At 39.8% G+C, this 22,457-nt stretch overlaps 2 protein-coding genes and 1 non-coding gene across 7 annotated transcripts; 2 read left to right on the top strand and 1 right to left on the bottom strand.

Annotated features, from left to right (window-relative positions):
- Window positions 1-1,511: 1,511 nt before the first annotated feature.
- Window positions 1,512-11,450, bottom strand: rbm17 (RNA binding motif protein 17). Of its 2 annotated transcripts, none has more exons than XM_068306930.1 (13): window positions 11,329-11,450; window positions 10,878-11,025; window positions 10,532-10,648; window positions 10,130-10,296; window positions 9,747-9,856; window positions 8,095-8,145; window positions 6,387-6,525; window positions 5,719-5,870; window positions 5,287-5,337; window positions 4,331-4,407; window positions 3,555-3,653; window positions 3,405-3,477; window positions 1,512-1,810 (listed from the first exon to the last, which is right to left on the bottom strand). In XM_068306930.1, the coding sequence occupies exons 2-13, from the start codon at window positions 10,998-11,000 to the stop codon at window positions 1,707-1,709; spliced, it is 1,263 nt and encodes a 420-aa protein (XP_068163031.1). In that variant the 5' UTR covers window positions 11,001-11,025; window positions 11,329-11,450; the 3' UTR covers window positions 1,512-1,706. The 2 variants fall into 2 exon arrangements, with proteins under 2 accessions (XP_068163031.1, XP_068163032.1); XM_068306931.1 differs by having other exon boundaries at window positions 11,419-11,444.
- A 390-nt stretch (window positions 11,451-11,840) lies between these two features.
- il15ra (interleukin 15 receptor subunit alpha) lies at window positions 11,841-21,282 on the top strand. 4 transcript variants are annotated; one of them, XR_011034172.1, is made up of 8 exons: window positions 11,841-12,013; window positions 12,658-12,858; window positions 13,147-13,194; window positions 15,207-15,326; window positions 19,033-19,128; window positions 19,229-19,319; window positions 19,470-19,741; window positions 20,609-21,282. XR_011034172.1 is itself a non-coding variant. In XM_068307145.1 (7 exons), exons 1-7 carry the CDS (start codon window positions 11,950-11,952, stop codon window positions 19,546-19,548), a joined length of 696 nt encoding a protein of 231 aa, XP_068163246.1. In that variant the 5' UTR covers window positions 11,841-11,949; the 3' UTR covers window positions 19,549-21,282. The 4 variants fall into 4 exon arrangements, 3 of the variants coding, with proteins under 3 accessions (XP_068163246.1, XP_068163245.1, XP_068163247.1); XM_068307145.1 differs by having other exon boundaries at window positions 15,210-15,326; window positions 19,470-21,282; XM_068307144.1 differs by having other exon boundaries at window positions 19,470-21,282.
- On the top strand, window positions 13,821-13,902 carry trnas-uga (transfer RNA serine (anticodon UGA)). Its single transcript has one exon. It is a non-coding gene; the product is annotated as a tRNA-Ser (tRNA).
- Window positions 21,283-22,457: the final 1,175 nt, after the last annotated feature.

Below are 22,457 nucleotides of genomic sequence, written 5' to 3'. Positions count from 1 at the left end.
CATTGAGAGGAACTGTGGTTGAGAAACCAAACTTAGCTTTTGTAAGTTGTTTGTCCTGATAGCAAAAGATTTTCTAAATTTTGTATTATTATTAAAAGAAAGGAGGTACGATAAAGTTTGTAAGGACAGGGATGCAGTTTGTGGCTTTTTTCCACGATCAGATTATCACCTTCCTTTAACTGACTGCAGTTTGCTCTTATTGTTCCTGACAGAAAGAAAAACTTGTGATGCAACCAAAGCTTTTGCAATTTCATTAGTAATATCTGTCGCATTGAAAATATAAGATTTACTTGTTCTATAGTTAGTATAAACATATAAAAAAATTACTTTAAATCAGACTGACAGGTTGAAATGTAGCATAAAGTCTGGTTTTAATTCTTTTTTTAGCTGAATAAGTAGTTTTAAATTTGATTCCTTGAGTCCATGTTAATAAAACTTCTGACCTTGTTGTCACGTTTACATTCACAATTTTACAGCATTGCATTGCTGCATCAGTGTTTTCAGGTCAGTGCAGTGAGATATAGTAGAGGCTTGCAAACACACGAACCAAACACTGTAACCAGAGACAACAGAATGCAGAACCCACTCAAAATAAATCACCTAATTAAATCTACTGTTAGATTAAAATTATACCAACCTTGTCTACAAAAGAGGGGACACAGCATAATCAGGTCAATCCAAGCGGCATGCAGCTGACCTCTTAACCTGTCTGAAGTCACACCCACAGGTATGTAGGTCAGGATGAAATAGACCTCTGACAGCCAATCACATCCTCAGCTCTGCTGTGCACGCTCAGGACATGCTCCAGCCATAGGTCCTCTACATATATGCACCGGGCTCACAGCAGCCAGCCAAAATAAACCTGCTGCTGACCCTGACCCCGACTCAGATCCCGACCCTGACCCCAACCCCACATGGAAATGTTTCTCATTGGCTGGTTTGTTCTAGTTTACAGAGTGATGAAATGTACAGTCATGTTTTTTAGATGCATTTTTTGCAGCGCATCTATTTGAGCAGCAGTTTAGTCTGCCCCTCTCTCCTCCAACACAAATCTCTCCACTTCTGTTATTCTGTCCAACCTGATCTGATTTCAACCTGCACCGGTGGGATCCTTCTGACGTTTTCCCGCTGGAACCTCCAGGGTCTTTTTGCAGAACTTACATAAGTCCTGAATGCGGCCAGAAGCTGTGTTCCCCGTCCCAGTCCGCTTCCCATAATCCATCAGGGCTATGTTAGGACTATGGGGCCCTGGGGAGATGTTAGCGCTGCTGAGGAACCAGAGTCATGTCAGACTATTCCTGAGGAAAACTGGTTTGTTCTTTGATGTGAAGAGCTGCTTCACGACAGGATGTGTTGAGTTCTATTCATGATTTAGCAGGAAACTGTTTAAACCATGATGAAATACTTCAAACTGCATCCAGTCAGCATGACCAAGCTCATTTCTGATTCAAAATGTATCAAATTTAACTATAATAATAGAAGTTGTCACACTTGAAACAAAAAAAAAAGTGTCAACTTATTAGTATCCTTTATTTTGTTTTGACATAAAGGTATTTTCCATTACAGAAAAACGATATCTAACAATGGACTCATCACTACATACAGACACTTCTCTGCTGGTCAGGAATTATATATTTATTAAAAAAAAAGTTTATTATGTACACCCCAGCAGTCAATGTTTATCACACTTGTCATCCGAAGAAACGTCAGACCTGCTCACCGAGGTCCAAAACTCTAAACTTGTCTAGGTTGTAGAAGCAGGCCTTGACGACTCGCCCGCCAAAATAACGTCCGTTCAGATCGACCACAGCTGTAGAGAACAGAGAAGGCGTCAGACTGTACCAGAGGACATCGCAGGACAGAGCAACTTTCAAAAGTAACATCACTATCACCAAATCACAGAACAACAATGAATCAGGCTGAGCTGGACCGCACTCATATGAGATTGTGTCAGAGTATATCTCTAAATGAAATCCAGTGCAAAAGATTTAAATCTTTGTATTCTTTAGCTACAATTTTATCGTACACAGTGGAGTAATGAGTTGAACGCTTAGTCTCCTGTTCTTTGGACTTCTCTGTTGCACTAACTCCATCCTCTGGAAACATTCTCAGACAACCAGACTGCGTCTTTGGTCTCAGAAGAAATTATTTGTGGAACAAACTGTTTTGGCAAGCAGACGACTGGTGCAAACGGCTGTCAGTGATAAAAGCCCCAGAAAGAATAACAGTAACTGTTTAGGATCTGACGCGTCTCTGTAAAAGAGAAATACTGTAATGGATCAATGTTGTTTCCCAGGATAACCACCCATGTGGACAAACATACAATAAACACACACAACCGGTACACAAATGTCAACCATTAAAAGGCCAGAGGGAGAAACCAACCTGGCAGCAGGACCCTGATCACTAAAACGGACGTCCTGATAGAAAATCCCTTCCAAAGTGCTGATGCTGAACGTACAGTAATCCCTCACGTATTCGCTCTTCAAGATTAATGGCTTCACTACATTGCGGATTTTTAGTAGGTAGTCACGTGATACCGTACGCGCATTCTATTGGCTGACAGTATCCGGAAGAGCACTCGTTCCTCGCAGTTTATGCGAGGAACAAGGAATTACTGTACAAGGCAAAGATGCATCGACGAGTCTGATGAGATTATTTAGCCATGAACTTCTTCACCTCCTAAATGACATGCATGCAGTAAGTAGTAGCAGCATCTGGTTGAAAAATCTTGACTTCTCTGCTAACACGAACAAATAACGATCTAAGATGTGACATTCTCTGGGACTCAAACTCTTTCCAGCTATGGTCCCACTTGACCTTCGACCTCACTAGAAAGAAGACACACATTTTTCCTTGTGGAAACAAAGTTTCATCATCATTTGAAAGAGATCATAACTTTCATGATTACAGCTCTTCTTGTCATTCTAAGAATGTGTCCTGCTTTCTGGGAGCTGTGGTGTCTGCTGGGACGCCAGTGATGTAACGCCTCAGGGAACAGGGTCTTGCCAGGTTTCTGATCCGGGCCAACCCATTTAGAATGGGACCCATAATATTAGAGCAGTTATACAATGCTGGCAAGAAATGAATGTAGTTAAATGAAGTTGATCACCCCTCCTCCCAAAAAAGGTCGCTTATATAACGAGTTGCTAGTCTGTTTTAAAAATAAAGTCACAGTGAAAGTGTGGAAGACGTTTTGGCTGAATCTCACTGATCATGCAGGCTTCAGTTTGGTGCATCAACAAATAGCCCAGATCTTTTTCTCTGCTGGCATTTAACCTATTTTCAGGCTGACATGACCTGATGCAGGAGTTATTGTTGAAACAAACCTGCTGCTGGGGAAGCTTCAGTGTTTTCATGTCAAGTCAATAAGACGAAATATGAGCTGACACCTAAATACTGACCTTTGATGGCCGACTCCACCCGCTCAAACTCCAGGAATATCCTGACAGCTTCATCGTCGAGCACATCTGCAATCTGTGGAGACAATTGTTTCTGTGATCATCCTCCTTCAACGATGATTCACTTCATCCTTTAAGGTCCTCGACTCTCACCTCAAAAATGACACATTTGACCACTTTGCCGTACTTCTCACACTCTTCTTTCGTCTCTCCTTCAAGATCTTCATCCACCTCTCCTCTGCCCACCATGTTCTACAAAGCAAACAGACATCAGTCCTATGGAGTGAAGCCACATGTTGTAACTTAGATGACTCCACTGAAACCCAAACACACACCCATACTTGGATAAAAAAGCACATACATTTTTGATATCCCTGATTCCATTAGTTTTTATGTTCTGTAGAAATACTAAATTAACACAAGGTCATAATTTCCTTTTCCTCGTTGACTTTCAGTTTAATTTATAATAGTATAAAGATAACATGTTTAAAGATGCACCTCATCAACTTCTTTCTCAGTAGTTTAGTTAAAATGTTCTCATCCAGACTCTTACAGAAACATGTCTCTAGGAAGAGACAGAAGCAAAAAATTATGAATTCACAAAATTTATCCATAAATCATGGTCTTATCCAGATTACGACCAGGTAAAAGTTCATTACACTATGCCAGTTTTATAATTCAGAAATCTACCAGCTTGAATGATAAAAGTCATGTCTTTGTCTTTCAACTTAATCAGGTTTAGGTTGACAGCACTGGCACATCATCACATCCTGTTTTTATTGCTGATTTCATTATTTCTGAAGACTTCTGATGATCATTGATTACATTACATTAATATTAGGCTGGAGCACACACACACACACACACACACACACACACACACACACACACACACACACACACGTACACACACGTTTACACACACATACCCGCAGCAGGACTACTTTAGTTGGGTTTTTCAGGATCTCTGTGAGCGGGTTGGCATCTGACTTCTTAGATGGGTCCGCTGGTTGGATGGAAACAAAGGTCACACACTTTCACCTCTCAGAATGCCCACAGGCTGCAGGTCAACATCAACTATTGTAGTGAGTATCACTGAATGTGTGTGATAAATCAAACAATTCAGAAATGTTTAATTCAACAGCTGAGCCACCGTGATATTCATTTTGTCTGTCGTGTCTGGCTGGTTTTGTCACACTTGAACACTGCCTTATTGTGTCACACACGCAGCTGATAAAACAAGAACGGGTCACTCGTGTGCACCAACACCACAGTTAGTATTCCTGGGAAACTCACCAGACAGAAAAACGAGCACTGAACAATCATACATGTACGTGCAAACTGCAAATCACAGAACTTCTCTGAGTGTTCTTGGCTCAACTCAGACAATGAGACCAGTGATAGTGGAAGTTGTAATCACCTGGCGTCCTGTCTCTACTCCCATGTGAGTGGAGGGAGAGGACGTCTCAGTGTGACTGTAATCTTGACTGTTTACAGAAATTTGTGATGACTGGCCGCTAATTCCAACAAACAATAATCTACAGTAGATGAGATGAAAACAGATGAGTGATGACCCCGAGTTGAATTATGACCCCTAGTGGCCAAAGGTTAACACTCCTAGTAGGAAGTAAGAAAATGCTTTAATAAATCTGAATTAGGAAGAGAGACCATCTTTCATAAAGACTGAAATAAGGCAAACATTGAGTAGTAAGACGATGGTAAATTGGAACATGTGGGTCCAACTAAGTTTTTAACGGACAAATCAATGCTACTTCAGTGAGGTGACAATGTGTGACGACATGTAAACACAAACATGGATACAATGCATGCAGACACGCAAAGACTCTCGTGTCTAAAATAATATCCAGTAGAAGGAAAGGCCAACCTGCAAAGCCTGGTCCTGAAGCCTCAGCAACACCTGCCTGGCTGGATCCCGCTGCTCAGTCACGCGCACACACACGCGCACACACACAGGCACACACACAGGCACACACACGAACAAAATGAAAAATTATAAACACATGCAGATAATATCACAATAAAATATTAAAATTATCCTGCAATAACATAATGAAAGCTGCTAAAAACAAGAAAATGAAGACAACAAAATGATAACAAAATCTTGTGCTTGCGACTGAAAGACACTGAGCGTGTGAGACAACATGGGAATCAGCTGGTTAAGGATAGAGGATTGAGGGAATAAAGAAAGCAGCAGGAATTTGGAGTGGAGAAAGAAAAACTAAACAGAGTGCCGTATATAAAACTGAAAATGAGAGGAAAACACATAAATAAACAGACACTCCAACAGAAGACTTACGTTTCTCTGCAGCATCACCTATGATGATCTTTCCCCCTCTCTTGCTGGTCTTCTCTACAGATAGCGCCGTGCTGAGGCCCTGCTCATGTTTCCCTAGACCCTGGCCTTCTTTGAATCCATACTTCTGCATGATCTTGTGGGCCACCGTACCTCTGTGGGAGAAGATAAGACAATAAAAACAATCAGATCCTCAAATTATTATAGTTTTTGTTTTGTACCATCATTTATCATTGAAGGTTTGTTTTAATCATTATAAAACTCTTACACGGCAAATTTGATGAACACAACAAGCCTTAGGACAAAAACTTAAGTCATTGGCTGCCATTGAAAAAAAAAAAAGGGAGGGGGCAATCTCGCAAGCTCAATAGATATTTAAAGCTGTGACAGCAAAAAAACAAACAAAAAAAACAACACACATTTTTATCAAATGCAGATGTTGAACATTCTTATATATTAGTAAATAAATTATACTTCAACCTAAATCACTTCCACAGTGTTCTTTGTTCTGCTGACTCAGCTTTTCCCAAAAAAACCTTATATCACGTTTTTTTGTACGCTAATGAAGTCACAGGCATATTTTACATGAAGATACACATTTAACCTCTGTGTGTGTGTGTGTGTGTGTGTGTGTGTGTGTGTGTGTGTGTGTGTGCGCGTGTGTGTCCCACCCCATGTTGGCCAAGAAGGAGCTAGTTGGCCCTGGTGGTGAACGCGGCCGGTCCGACTCGTCGTACATAGGTGGAGGAATGGCGGCCTTTGAGCCTCTGGCAGGACGACCTTCATCCTCATAGGGGAAAGAAGACGAGCCTAAAACAGTGGAGAAACAAATTGTATTGGCATTGACACAACGCACTGAGACGCTCAACCAGACTGGTTTTCAGCTCTGTCATTACTGACTGTCCTCAATTGAAGATGTATTTTATTATCTATTATTACTGTTCTTCCTTAAGGAGGACATGTTTCCTCCCATTGCTGATGCTGCTTTGTTTATTCGTCTATAAGCTACTGAGTTCATTTCCACCAACATTTGTAGTAAATTGGAGAATTGGACAGCATTTTCCAAAAAATTTTTTTTCTGTTTCTTAAACACAACTGTTCATCATTTTTCTACTTTAATTGAGCAGTTCTATATAAACTCAATAACTTTCATTACTATTTATGACAAATCATTTATGTAATCAAACTAGTATTATAAGGACATGCAAGACTGTTCATCCTGAGCAGAGGTATGTGTTGTACTGTGCGCTATTCTCACTTCTATATCTGTTCAATTTGCTGTTTTTATTTTTATTGTTGTAATGTCCCGTGGTGCACTGGCGTCATGCCTGGAGTGTCCCCCGCCTCACGCCCTATGCCAACTGAGGTAGGCTCCAGCTCCCCGTGACCCGCTACGGCACATGAAGCGGCAGAAGATGAATGAATGAATGTTGTAATGTCACTACATCACAATGAACAACGAAAATAATGAAGAACGAAACTTTACTCTGATTGCAGAAACTCCTTCACAGATTTTTTACGTTCTTGATGTTAAGACACAGGTAGTCCTCAAGATATAAACATCCAATTTACGAATCTTCATAGCTACGAACAACCGCACACCGCCATATCCGACTACTGAAGTTACCCTTTCTGTCAAAAACCCCTCCAAGCAACACCCCTGCATTAACGCAGCTCTAACACACATCTCCCTCTCTTGATGTTGTGTGTTGTTCTTCTCTCTGAGCATGTCATTACTTCAGGCTTTGTATCTTGGATACTTTACTATTTGTTCTGTCTCTTTTATCCTGCACAAAGAAGCTTTCCAAAGACATTTGTTCCTCGTTTGATTTGCTAGCTTGGGAGTTTCAATGTAACAATAATGTATTCTGTGTTACCAGACGGAGAGGCCCCTTTATGAAAGTAGTCATGTGACCGAGACAAGCAGTTTGGGTCAAGAGTGAGTCATACACAGAAGAGGCGAAGAGAATCCAGTAATTTTTCCAGTGGGGTCTAAAGATAAGTGACATTATGGTACTACAGTATTTTATTTTATTGTGTGTTGTCTTTATGTCCTGTAATTGTTTTTCTTGTAAGTCTTAGGGAATAGTGCTTTAGTATTTAGAATAGTAATGGCATTCAAATGACCTGAAATGGTGATTATAGATTGAAACTTAATAAAAATAATGACTTATAATGACTTACAAACAACCTCTCAGAACCAATTATGATCGTATGTTGAAAACTACCTGTAAATAAATTCTGTCAGAAGTGAATTAATGCTGCCCCCTGTTGATAATTTTAGAGAATAATATCCTAAAGGGGTTGTTCTTCAACACATTCTTATGGTGATGATTAAAACCAATTCAAACACTTCAAACGAAGGGACATAACACTTACCATCCCTGTCTACAAGTGAAGATGGAGGTGCAATAGCTGCTCCACCCATACCTGGTGAGACAAAAAGACAAAGTTTAGCTTTTGTTTTGGACTAAACATAATTTTTACACATGGATATGTCAAACGATACATTTATTTTTATGCTTCCATTTTATTAATCATTACAAAAAATACTTTGTGTATTTCTGTTTCTCTTTTAATCCCTTGGTGGTATGATGTCTTGTCTCCACTTGTGACCAAAGAGAAGCATGTAAAGCTCATAGGGAGAATCCACATACAAGAACCCTGATTCAGAGTAGGACTGATGATCGATGGAGGTCTCTGAGTAAAGTGAATACTGGATACACACACACACACACACACAGTGCACTCTTGTTCCTCGCCGTTCATGTGTTGCAGGAACCACACGCCAATAACAAATTCCGCGACAGAGCGACAAACTACAGTGATACCTCTACTTACGAAATTTTCTACTTACGAAATTTCTCAACCAGGAAAATATTACCTCTACTTACGAAAGAAATTTCGACTTTCGTAATGTAAAAACAGTATCGGCTGATACTCGAATCTCTCACAGTTTCCTGAACGAAACATTCTCATAGCTGCTCTGCCCTTGGCTATTACCTATTATGTATCTTCCTGGCATCCCATTGGCTAAGAGGGATGCCACTCCACCTCTGTGTGGAGCTAGAACGGTGCTTATGGAGTGTCTCGGCATTCAGCACTCGACCCGTGAGGTAGTCTGATACTTTTGCGCAAATATAATAACTTTTTGAGTACGTATTCGTTATGGACCCCAAGAAAGTGACGGAGAAAAGAGGAAAAGACGAAGAAAAGAGTTTTTTTGTCCGTACAAACAAAGCAAGAGATAATAGAAGAGCATGAGAAAGGGATGCATTTGGTTGATCTCGCCAAAGAATATGGCCAAAAATCTACAATCGACACGTTATTAAAACAAAATAAAGTTTGAAGGCATCGCGTGGGTGGTTGGAGAAGTTCAAAAGGAGGACTGGAATTTACTCTGTTGTTCATGGTGAATTGGAGCGCATGAACCGAAGAGGGCAAAAAACAATGAGGACAGCTGTTAAAAGGTAAATGACCATCATTTTTATTCTTTAGTCTTTGTTTTTTACGTTATGCACAACTCTCATTTATTGTGTAATAATTTAATCATAACATGTATTTGTCACATGTTTTGACGCATTTTTATGCTTTATAAAACATTTATGTCTGAATTTTTGTGGGCTTGGAACGGATTAGGGCATTTACATGGAAAACGCATCTCTACTTACGTGATTTTCTACTTACGTAATTTCTTCCACAACCAATTAATTTTGTAAGTAGAGGTACCGCTGTATTTGTCTTATTATTTACGGTAATATAAATGTTCACAAACCCTCCCCATACTGATATTAAACCACCTTCTGTCTGTATTACCTTTTCCCACACTCTGATAGACTGTTTAAAGCACTTTTGTGTCTCACGTAAGTCCAAGATTCACGGAACGCAGTGCACTTCCGGATGCCGTCAGCCAACAGAATGGGCATACGGTAACACGTGACTACCTACCAAAAATCCCCGATGAGGTGAAGTTGCGAGCGTTGATGCACGAATGCCCACTGTAATCATATATGAAATACTAAATTACTTACTTCTTTTCCTCCTTTCTTTTTCAAAGTCTTCCTCTTCATCCGAGTCACCTTCTGTGGGGAAACGAGAGAAACCACTGGGAGCTCCACCATCGTGTCTTTCTTTTCTCCTCCTGCAACACACCAAGTTCAAGAGTTAAAGTTGTGTGCTCCTGAAAACATCCAGTGTAATATACTGTCATACATAATATTACATGATAAATAAGAATTAGGGTTAGAGTTTCAGGGTTAGGCGCCATTTCAGCAAAATTCAGAAATAAGTTCATCAGTTTTGTAGATGAATAAATTATTTCAAGCTTTTTAACAGCATTTATTATTTTAGACCCCTGGTTTAAGTTCCCTCTTAATCCCTGCTGCTGTTAATCTTTTACTGATCATGACAATACTTTTCTCTCTCCTCGATCTCCTTCTGTCTCTCCTGCTCCCTCTGCCGCTGTCGTTCTTCCCGGTGTCGCTTCATCACCTTCTCATAATCATTGGGGAACATTGGATCATACTCATCAGCCAACGGAATCAGCACGTCACCAGAGGAGAAACCAGTAGGTACAGATTCCTGAGGGATGTAAGAAAATACATAGACCAGTTCAAATTGTAAGAGTGAGAAAATTATTTATATGCAGATATAATTATGTTTATACAAATACTAATACTGTGCATTGATTTCCACTATGTCACTACAAACAAATAGCATATACTTAACTTTAAAAAGTGATGTTTTCATTCTTTTTCCAGCAAGATTTACCAAAGGAAAAGATTCAAGCAGCATGAAAATTTTCAATCAAACAGACCTTGAGTCCAACAGCTGAATGTGGAGGAGTGTCTGTGATTTGTCTGTCATCACTGGAGCCTCCTCTCTTCAAATCAATGACTGGAGCTAAGACAGTGGTCTGCTTCATCCGCTGGGTCTACAAACAAAATAACAATCACTACACGTACACACATTACAATTTCAGTGCAGATTTGAATAAATACAACTTAAAATCGGAATTTCTTCTCTGACCCTGGTCCTTGAGGACCAATGCTATGAGGTTGATTCTGAATAAGGCTTGAATGAACTGAAGGGGAATATTTGGGCTGATTGGGGGGGTCTATGTCCTGCTGAGTTCCATTGTAGCTACTCTTGTACATTCTTACCTTAGCCTGGGTAAGAGCCGCCTTCTTCACCTTTAGCTGTGACTGCAGCAGCTTGAAGTTTTTGGACCAGCCTTCGGTCTTGGTGTCGCTGGCACCAACTCCGAGGTCATCATATAGCGACATTGCTGCCCGGCAGCCGTTGTGTTTCCTACAAACACGGTTACAAGTTTCATTTGACACAGTCTTAATGATCTTATGGATCAATTCTCAACACGTGGACACAAACCGACGCTAATTTAATTAGAGAGGCCTAGCTGAAAACCTTTTCATCTTTTAAACTTCATGTAAATTAAACGCAAAAACGCTACATATGTAGTAAGCTATCTTACAGTGCTTAATTACTCATTTAGCTAACGTCGGCTAATGCTAACATAGCTACTTAAAGCTAACTTCCCCTTTCAGACTTAATAACGAGAAGAATGAACATTATTCTGATTTGTTTTCAACATACCGGTTCAAGAAGTACGTGAATAATAACTACATAAAAGTGCCTTCTACATAAAAACTGCACAATCAAGGTAGCCTTAGCTCCTCGACGTACCAGACGGAAATCAGAACGACAACAGACCGAAGCACAAGCAACAATAAATGTATGTTCTTCCGCCATCTAGCGGCAGGAAGACTTAGTCCTCACTGTGGATGGGTACATTTCTGCAAAACAAAAAGGCTTTGTCGTAGTATCTGTTCTCATAGGATAACATACCTGTGTATGAATAGTATAAATAACAAATTTTATAAATAAAAATTCATTCATTCATTTTTTGTCATAGTGCTTTTCAAGAATTCTTAAATGTGCCATAATGCGCCTACAGTTCAGAGCTACAGAATTGACGTTTGCAGGCACCCGTACTTGGAAAAGACCCGGGTTGAACCAATCAGAGAAAGACGTAGGGGAGAAAAAGCGTTTGACGTCGTCCACCGTGATCCGCCCACTGCATATCATTCATGTTAGGATTGGAGAGAAAGTGAAAGTCAGTGAGACAAGCAAAGTGTCAGAAGGAAATCACGGCGTAATGATGTCTCTGCCGGTTGTGATCTGTTTGTGAACATATTTTGATTTTGTGAAGAACTGATGGATCTGCCTCCCCCTGTATTTTGTGTTATGATGATGTGTCTGTTTGGAGCTCGGTGCTGCGGTAAGTCCAATATAAACCCACTCCGAGTCAGGAATGAAAGTGTGTCCTCTATAAGGAATCTTTAGTTTAAGCTTAGGACAAGGTCCACACAGGTTATAGAGATCAAGACCTCTTTAGTACACAGTGCTCTATATTTACAGATTCTACTCTGCAACATTATTTTTTTTGTGCGAAATCTAACCCTGTGTCGCAAGGCTTTGGTTTTGTTTTGTTTTCCAATTTTTTTATTTTCTATTGTTTTTTTAATTTATTTATCTATTTATTTATTTATAACAACAACCAGGTACTAATATAAGCTAATAGATTCTATTGAATACTAGTATACAGTGTCTGAGATAACGATTATTGTGTTCCAATATTGTAAATCTAGTATGCTCTATAAAGCATATTTCAGAATTACATTAATTCTAAAAAAGCTCATTATTCCTATATTATGTTTAGACTTGCTGAGAAAAAGGAAAATATTAAGATCACTCATTCATTGATTTTTTTTTTGTTTTGTTTTTGGCAGCAGAAACTAAAAGTAAATTAAGTTCTGTCAACCATTTTAATATTAATATTTAATATGCAGATATTCTTTGTGTGAATATCTGCATCCATGTTTCACTTAAGCCATGCAATTTTGTTTGTTTCTGTTCTTCCAGATGAACTCAATACTTCATGCCCAGAAATCCCTACCATGAGTCTAACTGAAACTCCACCAAGGACCTGCTTCCAAATTAACGCCACTTTCCGTTACATGTGTATAAAAGGTTACCTGAGGAAGGCAGGAACCTCAGGTCTCACCAGATGCAGGGTAAATGACAGAGTTTCACAGTGGACACCAGTCTCCCTTCAGTGTATACGTAAGATTTGATTCTTTAATTTCATGTAATTTACAAAATATAAATGCATAAAGGAGAAAAAGTCACTGGTAATCTCAAGGTGTAAGGAATGAGGTATTGCTTTATTATAAGAACATAAAACTAGAACTGTTTGCACCATATCCATAGATCATAGTTTCTTGCATAAGGCTTACAGATTTATGCCATGCATTTTCCCATTGTAATAGTTTTTCTTGAAGACAAAAGGTATGTGGTTTTTGTTTACTACATCGAATGAACAAAATTTTAAAACCATTCACTGTGTTTCAGGTGATCCAATGAGAACCACAACACAGCTACCAAACACCAGCGTTACACGTAAGTTCAAATGCAAATATCTTAGATGAAAATGGTGTTAACTAGTTCTGTCAGTTTATTACTGAACCGGGAACCTGTCAGTTTTTCTGACCTCAATAGTACCCATATGTACGTGTGTGTTTGCATTCTCACAATTGTTTTAGCCAGCATGGTGCTTGAATAAACCACAAGGGTTTTCCCTCCCACCAGAACAAAGCGGTGGAGCCCCTCAGTCAGTTTTCAGATAGCTGAACCTGAGTGAAATGAAAATGACAATGAAACTATGTGTTCATACCTGCTTGTGCTGTTTTCTTTATCTGTTTCCTGCTCTGGGATGGAGTTTCACCAGGGGAGGTTCATCCACACACACACACACACACACACACACACACACACACACACACACACACACATGCACACGCTACTGAATGTGATCAGTTGTTGTTCTGATAGTTTTGAAAAGAAAACTCTGATCTAAAGTACATAATATTTATTTGCCTGCATTTTAATAGCAATGAAATTTCTTTTCCACCCTGCAATGACTTAAATATTATAATTATATCAGTTGCATGAACATTGATAATAAATCATGCAGCAGTTGTGTTTCCCACGAGAGCCTCGACTTAATTTGTTCGTTAGTTGTGTTTGTTGTCGTGGCCGAGTGGTTAAGGCGATGGACTTGAAATCCATTGGGGTTTCCCCACGCAGGTTCGAATCCTGCCGACAACGCATTTGCTTTTTGGGCAGCAATAGCTCAGTTCACTAGGCGAGGTGCCAATTCAGCTCCTGAGCACTGCCAATGTGCCCTTTAGCAAGGCACCAAAACCCACAAACTGCTCCCTAGGGTGCTGCTACGTGGCTGCCAATCACTCCATCATCTCTCACTCCACTGCTGCATCACTACTAGCTGGTGACTGATGTAAAAACTGTTCTCGTAGCAGGGGATAGCCACAACAAATAACTTTTCACCTGTTTAGCAGTGAAGATTATATTATTTTAGAAAAATATGTTGTTTGTAAATCGTTCTTTAATTCTGATCTCCAGGTAATGCATAAGAGTGTAAAATTTATCAACTCCCAAAGGCATTAAAAAACTAAATGTTCTTCTTCTTCTTCAGAAAATGATGGAAATACATGCACCGTAGGTTTACCCATTATTTATACTTTATGATTAATTAAAATAGCAATAACTGATTTTAAAAAAAATATCTTCAGTTTAATTCAAAGTAAATAAAAATGAAATATTTACAATTAATGTGAGTACAACCTATTATGTTTGAAATCACAACAATGGTTCTATCAGGATAAAGATAGTTACAATAAAAGTGCTGTGAGAGATCAATATAAACCAGTTAACCGGTTTATTTCACAGGCTTGCAATTAGATATTGCCTTCAGCCTTTCAAGCTGCCACAATCAAAGTGTTTTAAGCTGATGTGTTCATAAACACACAGAATTTCATATTTATGCACATACATAAATATAAACGACTGGCTACTTAGCTTAATGGAGCAAAGGGGTTCAGGAAACACCCAAACAGTTGAATTAGGAGTGACTAGTGAACAGAATGACATTGTCAAATTACAGGACACATCTCTAAATTAATCCTAATGTTGCTTCATCTCTGTGAATTAAATTTTAGAATGTGATGATATCAATGTTGTGTTTTCCAACTACTTTAACCCCAACTGACCAAAACAAGTTAATTTTACTTTAAATAAAATAGTGATAGATAATGTAGTGTCTCACAATAAAGAAGCAGTTTTTATGCTTGTACTCATCACTAAAGTAGTGTTACCAGCATCAAGGAGTAAAAGCAGTTGTTAAAATAATAATAATAATAATATTAAACAGACTAACACAAAATCTTAAGGTTTGTTTTATTTTTTGTTATTAGTGTATTTTTCATACTAGATAATTATCACAATGGCGAGTGTGTGTGGAAAATGCTGACTCAGTATTTGTGTACCACATCAGTCACAGTCAGACTTCCATATACAGTACTGCAAGTAGTACTAATTAATTTTCTTTCCAGCAGCAGTCCTCACCAGCCAACAGCAGACTCGGAATATCTCTGCTTCAGTTGCTACGGAAACAGACCCAGACTCAACCTCCTCTAGTCTCCAGGGCCCTCGCTGGTCAGATGGCTCCCAGGGTAAATCCCATACATTTCTTAGTAACGTCCAACCAATCACAGTATGTGGGACACATACATGTTTATTTAATCAAATCGATTAACAACAGACATATAATTTAGGAAGTAGTTCATGAAAACATACAAAGTATAAAAGTAGAGAAAAGGCTTGTAAACTAGTCTATTCTAAATAAATGAAATCTGATTTAATAGATACAGTCTTAAGTCTTGACTTATGAGAAACTTGTCTTCAGACTGTTTTTTAGAAGATTCTATCCTTGTACCATTCAGTACTTTTTAAAAACAACAATAGGATTTAATCATACATACTGTACAGTAGATGGTGAATAAAGCTTTAAGAAATGTTTGTATGAGTTGAACTGAACTGTTTCGATCTATTTGTCTGAACAATTTAGACACTTCGACAAGCTGCCATCTTAAACAGACTTCTTTTCACGCAGTACAAGTCAGATACTATTAGGTCCTATCAACTGTCAGCCCTTGGTAAACATTGTGCAACAGTTTTATTCTTCCAGCTCTTGCAGTATTGCGTTTAACAGCTGATGACAATGCTCTTCAAGGATTAGTGACATACAGTTGGAAGGATTTGTCAGTCCTCTTGTAGCATCGGGCTCCAAGGTAACCCGTGACCCGCAAGGTGGAAAAATGATAGAAGATAACATGATTAAGGTCCCCTCATCTTCACAGAAATGGATGGATGGATGGATGGATGGATGGATGGGTGGGTGGATGGATGGGTGGATGGATGGACAGGCGGATGAATGATTAATTGATTAAGCAATTTACAATATTTTTACATTTACAATAAATTTATGGCACCACCCTGGAAACATGGAATAAATAAACCTAACTCTAAACCTAACCGTAACTCTAACCCTAACCTTAACCTTAACCGTAAACCAAAGCCTAATCCTAAACCTAATCCTAAACCTAAACTCAAACCCGAACATTATCTCTAATCCTATCTTTAAGCCTAACTCTAACCCTAGCCTTAACCCTAACCTTAACCCTAACCTTTAACCTAACCCTAACTAAATGCTATTAGTCTCAGTCACCAGTGAAGCTGGATCTTGGACACTGACCTTCACAACTAGTCTTTATAACAGTAATTATGAACAATAATCCAACTTCTTTAAAATGTAACACATTTTATTAACAGTGGCAATATCAACTGGCAATTAATATACCTCAATAAATAAATGTAATAACAGATACATACAAAAAAGCTCAGTGTGTGTCTGTGTGTAAGTCAGTGTAAGAATGTGTGTATGGGTGTAACTGTGTGTGGGAGTGAACTGATAGAAGGAGCTCGGGGATGAAGGCAGACATCTGCTTGCCGAGTGGGAGTTTATTGTCTTTTACCCAATGAGAGCAGATCTTCTGAGTGGAGGGATTCATAACCCAGGTGCAATGTTGCCCCCTGGGAAATGCAGTCTCCTTTGTACTCCCATTGTTCTTGCTTTCTGGCTCTATCAACATCTGTCTTATGTTGTTTATTATCTTTCACACAAATATCACTGCAGCCAATATAATATACAAGCTGACACACAGTCATTGACCTTTGGAACATTTATGTCTCTTGCATATTCTTTTTTCTGATTTTTGTCTCACCAAATCAGAGCTCCGCTGTATTTATTCTGCTGCTTCCCAGGATAATCGTGGATCCATAAAATAATTAAATGTCTTAAATATACCGTGTACTTTTTGATAATTATAATTACTTGAAATGTCTGACTTTTTAAGGTGGGAATTAGATGTAAAATTAGACTTTACCGACAATATGAGGGAGGGGATCTGTTTTTTGTTTAGCTTTTACTTTGTGTGTGTGGGATTTCTCAGTCCATGTCCCACAGCAGTCATTATTATAATAACACTGTATTTGTGCATTCAGCAGGAATGCAGGAACCCGATCAGGGGTGTAAAGTTCAGTGAGTGGTGTTTGGAGAATAACACGAGTGTTTGGAGGCTAACACATGTGGCAGAAACCATCCTGTTATTCTCAACGCAGAAAGTGAATTTTGTCACTATATATCGAAACTTAGTTGGTTGAAAAGCATGGATTGATAAATAAAATCCAATGACCTGTCTCCCTATGGTTTCCTCGGCGGGTGGTGAGTCCACTAGAGGTTGGGCCCACGTCGTCCTTTCGGGCCGGGCCCCATGGGCAGAGGCCCAGCCACCAGGTGCTCGCATACGAGCCCCAATCCAGGGCCTGGCTCCAGGGTGGGGGCCCGGTTGCGCCACATCGGGCGACGTCGAGTGCTCAAGGGTTCATGGAAGTTTGCCCAACCAGCCCACATGTGTTTTGTGGAGCAGGAGAAGGCATTCGATCATGTCCCTCGTGGTATCTTGCGGGGAGTGCTTCGGGAGTATGGGGTTCGGGGCCCTTTGCTGAGGGCTGTCCGGTCCCTGTGTAACCAAAGCCAGAGCTTGGTTCGCATTGTCAGCAGTAAGTCAGACCTGTTCCAGGTGCATGTTGGACTCCAGCAGGGCTGCCCTCTATCAACGGTTCTGTTTATAATCTTTATGGACAGAATTTCTAGGTGCAGCCGGGACGCGGAGGGAGTCCGGTTTGGGGACCAAAGAATTTCATCTCTGCTCTTTGCAGACGATGTTGTGCTGTTGGCTGTTGGAAGGATGGAACATGAGATTGACAGACGGATCGGTGCAGCTTCTGCTGTGATGCAGTTGCTGTGTAGATCTACTGAGGTGAAGAAGGAGCTGAGTCGCAAGACGAAGCTCTCGATTTACCAGTCAATCTACATTCCTACTCTCACCTATGGTCATGAGCTTTGGTTCATGACTGAAAGGACAAGATCCCGCATACAAGCGGCTGAAATGAGTTTCCTCCATAGAGTGGCTGAGTGCACCCTTAGAGGTAGGGTGAGGAGCTCAGTCACCAGCGAGGAGCTCGGAGTTGAGCCGCTGCTCCTCCGCCTCGAGCAGAGCCAGCTGAGGGGGCTCAGGCATCTGTTCCGGATGCCTCCTGGAAGCCTCCCTGGGGAGGTTTTCCAGGCATGTCCTATCAGGAGGAGACCTCGGGGAAGACCTAGGACACGCCGGAGTGACTGGCCTGGGAACCCCTCGGGCTCCCCCCCAGAGGAGCTGGAGGAGGTGTCTGGGGAGAGAGAAGTATGGGCATCCTTCCTGAGACTGTTGCCCCCGCAACCCGGCCACGGATAAACAGTTGAAGATGGGTGGATGGATTGTTCTGAGATTCTGTTTGAGTCATCCCATAATGTAGTAAATACACATGTGAACTTACCTCAAGACAAAGGTACACGTCAGTACTTTCTGACTGATTGTGGTGTACTGCCTGGGCCAAACTTTTTTTTTGCCTCACTCCATTCTTTCCACTGGCTTGACAACATACACACTCATGAATTCATTCATTCATGAATTCATTCATTCATTCATTCATGAATTCATTCATTCATTCATTCGTTCATTCTTCTTCTATGCTAATACAGGCAGATAGCTTGTTAACATGCACTAACGATAATATTTTCTCAAACAGCCCCTACTTCCACCATCATTGTCCTCAGCAGCTTATAGCAGTGTTTTAATGTCATCTTCTGATATAAAAGGTTATCTTCATTTTTTTTAAAATAAAACTGAAAAACAATTCAAGCGTCCGATACCTGACATCGTAATACCTCGTAGGTTTGGTGGAGCTGCTCTTTAATAACTGATTCATCTTTTTTAGGTTTTGCGAACGCAACTGACACAAGCATTGGGATGTCATCAACCTCAATGACTGCAGAACCTTCAAACAACAGTACACATCATCTTCATATGCACGGTAAGTTTTAACATTGTCATTAAAATTATGACAGATCTACTCACAGAGAGCTGGTGGCAGTATAAACATTTAATAATGGTTGTGCGTCTCATTTTCTCAGGTCTTAGCAGCACAACGACAACTTTAATTATCATTGCTTCCCTTCTGATTGTCTCTGCTGTGATTGGAATCAGCTTCATGTGTTATCGAAGGTAAGTGAGAAAAACTCAAACATGACAAGTGGAGATTGAGTTTTGTATGTCAGTAATTGTGTCACACCTCGCTTATCGATGTGCTGAAATACCACAAGTCAAGGTTGTGTTTTGTACACGTGTAATTGTTCATTCATGCGTTTCCTTCAGGAGGTCGAACGACAACAGGACCCGGCACCCAGCAGAAGAACAGATACCTATGAATCAGGATCCAGCGACTCAGGTGTAGGAGTTTGTTTCCTTTACTCCAGCTGATGGGTGGAGAGCAGCAGCCCTACCTGAGCTCAGACGATCTCACCGCAGTGAAGAAGTGGTTCTGACCTCCACCCACTGAGTGTTCTGTGAACGTGACCAGAAGGCATTAAGGATGAACTTGGTGGGCCATTTTAATACATCTCAGGACACAAGTATTTGAATTGAAAGTAAGGACTTTGTGAATGTTTGTACATGCACATGGAACTACGACAGAAAGTGGTTTAATTCAATAATTTTTGTACATCAAAGTATTATCTGGCTACTCTAAGGCTGATAGAGCTCATTCCTTAAAAAAAAAGAAAAGATTATAAGTACGTGTGTCAAACACAAATATGTTCCTTCTGAAATATTTCGAAGCACAGTAAAAATGCATCTGAAAAGGCTTTAACTAAAATATAATTCACTGCTGTCTGCCCAAAGCTGGTGTTCAGCTGTTTTAGGGAGTTGTGTATTTTTGTATTTTGCATAAAAAAGCAGCAGAATTAAGGACACATTTAAATACGTTCATCAGAGGAAAACACTACAAACAAACTCTGGTTCTGATGTGTTTTTAGTCAGTATGGATTCGGTAAAATTGGAAGGATAGTAGGCGAGTTCTAAAATTGGACAGGGGGGCCAGCTGAGGAGCAGATGGATGCACTGTTTATTTGAGCTAATGCAAATGACATGTATAAACCATTACATTAAAGGTTTTGACCTTTAACAGGCAGCAAAGCATGCATGTGCAAGGCTTATTGTAAAGAATATTTTATAACTGTATTTGTCATGAAATTAGTTATATAGTTTAAAGTCTGGTGGGATTATAAAAGCCTACCGGGCCGTACATGGCCCGCGGGCCGTAGTGTGCCCATGCCAGAGCTAGTGTGTCGGGTTCGTCCAGCCATACTTGTGCAGAAAAAGTTCACCCATCTTATTTTGTTTTTCAGCCATCAGGAAGCTAACTGGCTAGTTTTTGGAAACTGGTCTTATTACCAGTGATGTTTAGATACCAGTAAAAAGAATTACAATTTTCTTCTCGAACACGTCTTGTACAGTCTAGGTGGTGTGATGTGGTCATGGCTGGTGGTGTGTTTGGAGCTGACTGGGCTGGATAGCAGGACCAGGCAGGAGTGACCCTGCTGTGAAAAACTGAGCCAATAACTGTTGTGTAATGTCAAGTTTAATAGGTTCTTTCCTGCCCATCCTTCTACTTCACTTCAGTAAAATCCTGCTTACAAATGAAAAAGAAAAAGTACTGAATCAACTTAATGGAGGAATTAATCTTTTGTTCCGAAACACAAAATTAAATCTCCCTGGTTGTTTACTCGTAAATCTGAGGAGACTAAAAAAAAGAAAGCACTCTTCCTCAGTTGTTTCTCAGCGTAATAAACCTTGTGGTTAGAGTAGACCACACGCCCTCACTTCCTCTGATAAGATCAAGAACTGCATAACTTTGCATGTTGTCTCACACAGAACAACATCTTCCTCTCCTCTCTGGTTTATTTTACTACTGTAAAATGTTTTACCTGCTATAAGTGGCTTTACAGTATGAATATTATTGAAATAGGTTTATTTTTCTGAAACTTGATATTTATGGACAGCTATATGTTTGATAGATAAATTGTAATCAATGAGATTTTGTCTCCATTTATGTATTTTTCCTCGTCATTCATGTGTAAAAAAGAAAATATGCATGTTTCCCTCCGCAGTATCACTTTGTGCAAATAAATCTATTTTTATTTTTACAAATCAGAGACTCTGACTTGATAACAGAAACTACTTTTCTTGGCACGTCACACAAGAGCAATTACATCTCCAGATGGTGGTTTCTGTAGATTTCACCATTCCAAAAGCGCATTTAATGAAGCTTCACACATACTGTATATTTTGTCAGCAACAAGTCTAGACAAGACTTCCTCCTGCGCTCTAAACATTTGTTCACAAACACCCAGTCTGTGCAGCTGACAAACATCCAGTTGTGTAAGACTGTCAAATATGTGACAAATATATAGTGGATCTACCAGCCGAGTGGCTTTTCCACTTAATATTTTAACACTTAAAGTTTAAATGTTTATTTTCATTTTTGATCAGTCTCATGGAAGGCTTGTGGGGTAGTCTGAACTGGAAATCCCATTTTCCCAGAGTTCCCAGAAAACCGGAGCTGACCGATCGGAGCTGCGTGGCAAGAAGAATGAGAAAATAATTCAGTAAATCCCTGAGCATTTATTCATGTTCTCTGCATGCAGAATATGACGTCCAAATACTACTGAAACATTACATTTCATCCTGTATGTTTGTATGTTTTCAGCCATACAACACCAAAGTCTTGGCAGACTTGAAGACATATTTCCAAAATATGGTCTTGCTGTTTCTGTAGACAAGACTGGTCCAAAGATTAATTGCATTTTTTCCTCTATCTCAGTCTGATATTACAATATTAAACATGCAACTATAAAATTTGTAAAAAGAAATATTTATCACCTTTTCCATAAATTTCAGTTAATTTCAACATGTCCTAGACATCCTGTCCATCATCTCAAAAAGTGTCCTCAAAGTCATTCCATAAAATGCAGTAAAGATTTATCTTTAAGATGGACAGCCTTACTAGAAAAAAGCCACAAACACCAGGTAGTTGACATATGTTGGTGGGTGTCCACCCATTGAGAGCCCAAGTGGCCCGATGCGAGTCCATACACACCTCTCACACCACGGGCCTCCAGCAGACACACTGTCGGTCTGGACAGACACACACAGGAACAACAAGTAACAAGCAGCGTCTCAGAGGGTTTGTGCTCCTTGAACTACAGCATGAAAAATGTTTGCTTGTGGCTAGTTTTTGAGTTCTGCCCTAAAAACCCACATTGAGACAGATCCCACACCCAGAATGAGACTAAAAGCAATTTG

The sequence above is a fragment of the Antennarius striatus genome, chromosome 22 (assembly GCF_040054535.1).
Source record: "Antennarius striatus isolate MH-2024 chromosome 22, ASM4005453v1, whole genome shotgun sequence".
Taxonomy (NCBI): Eukaryota; Metazoa; Chordata; class Actinopteri; order Lophiiformes; family Antennariidae; genus Antennarius; species Antennarius striatus.
The sequence above is the reverse complement of the archived record's forward strand: the minus strand, read 5'-3'. Positions and strand labels throughout refer to the sequence as shown.

Excerpts from the sequence above, each read along its gene's own strand:
- il15ra (XM_068307144.1), top strand. The coding sequence starts at position 11,950 with ATGGATCTGCCTCCCCCTGTATTTTGTGTTATGATGATGTGTCTGTTT. Across the intron at positions 12,859-13,146 it reads AGTCTCCCTTCAGTGTATAC|GTGATCCAATGAGAACCACA; the intron begins GTAAGATTTGAT and ends ACTGTGTTTCAG. Across the intron at positions 19,129-19,228 it reads ACATCATCTTCATATGCACG|GTCTTAGCAGCACAACGACA; the intron begins GTAAGTTTTAAC and ends TCATTTTCTCAG.
- rbm17 (XM_068306930.1), bottom strand. The coding sequence starts at position 11,000 with ATGTCGCTATATGATGACCTCGGAGTTGGTGCCAGCGACACCAAGACC. Across the intron at positions 4,408-5,286 it reads TTCAGGACCAGGCTTTGCAG|CGGACCCATCTAAGAAGTCA; the intron begins GTTGGCCTTTCC and ends CCATCCAACCAG. Across the intron at positions 1,811-3,404 it reads GGTGGAGTCGGCCATCAAAG|CTGTGGTCGATCTGAACGGA; the intron begins GTCAGTATTTAG and ends TGTTCTCTACAG.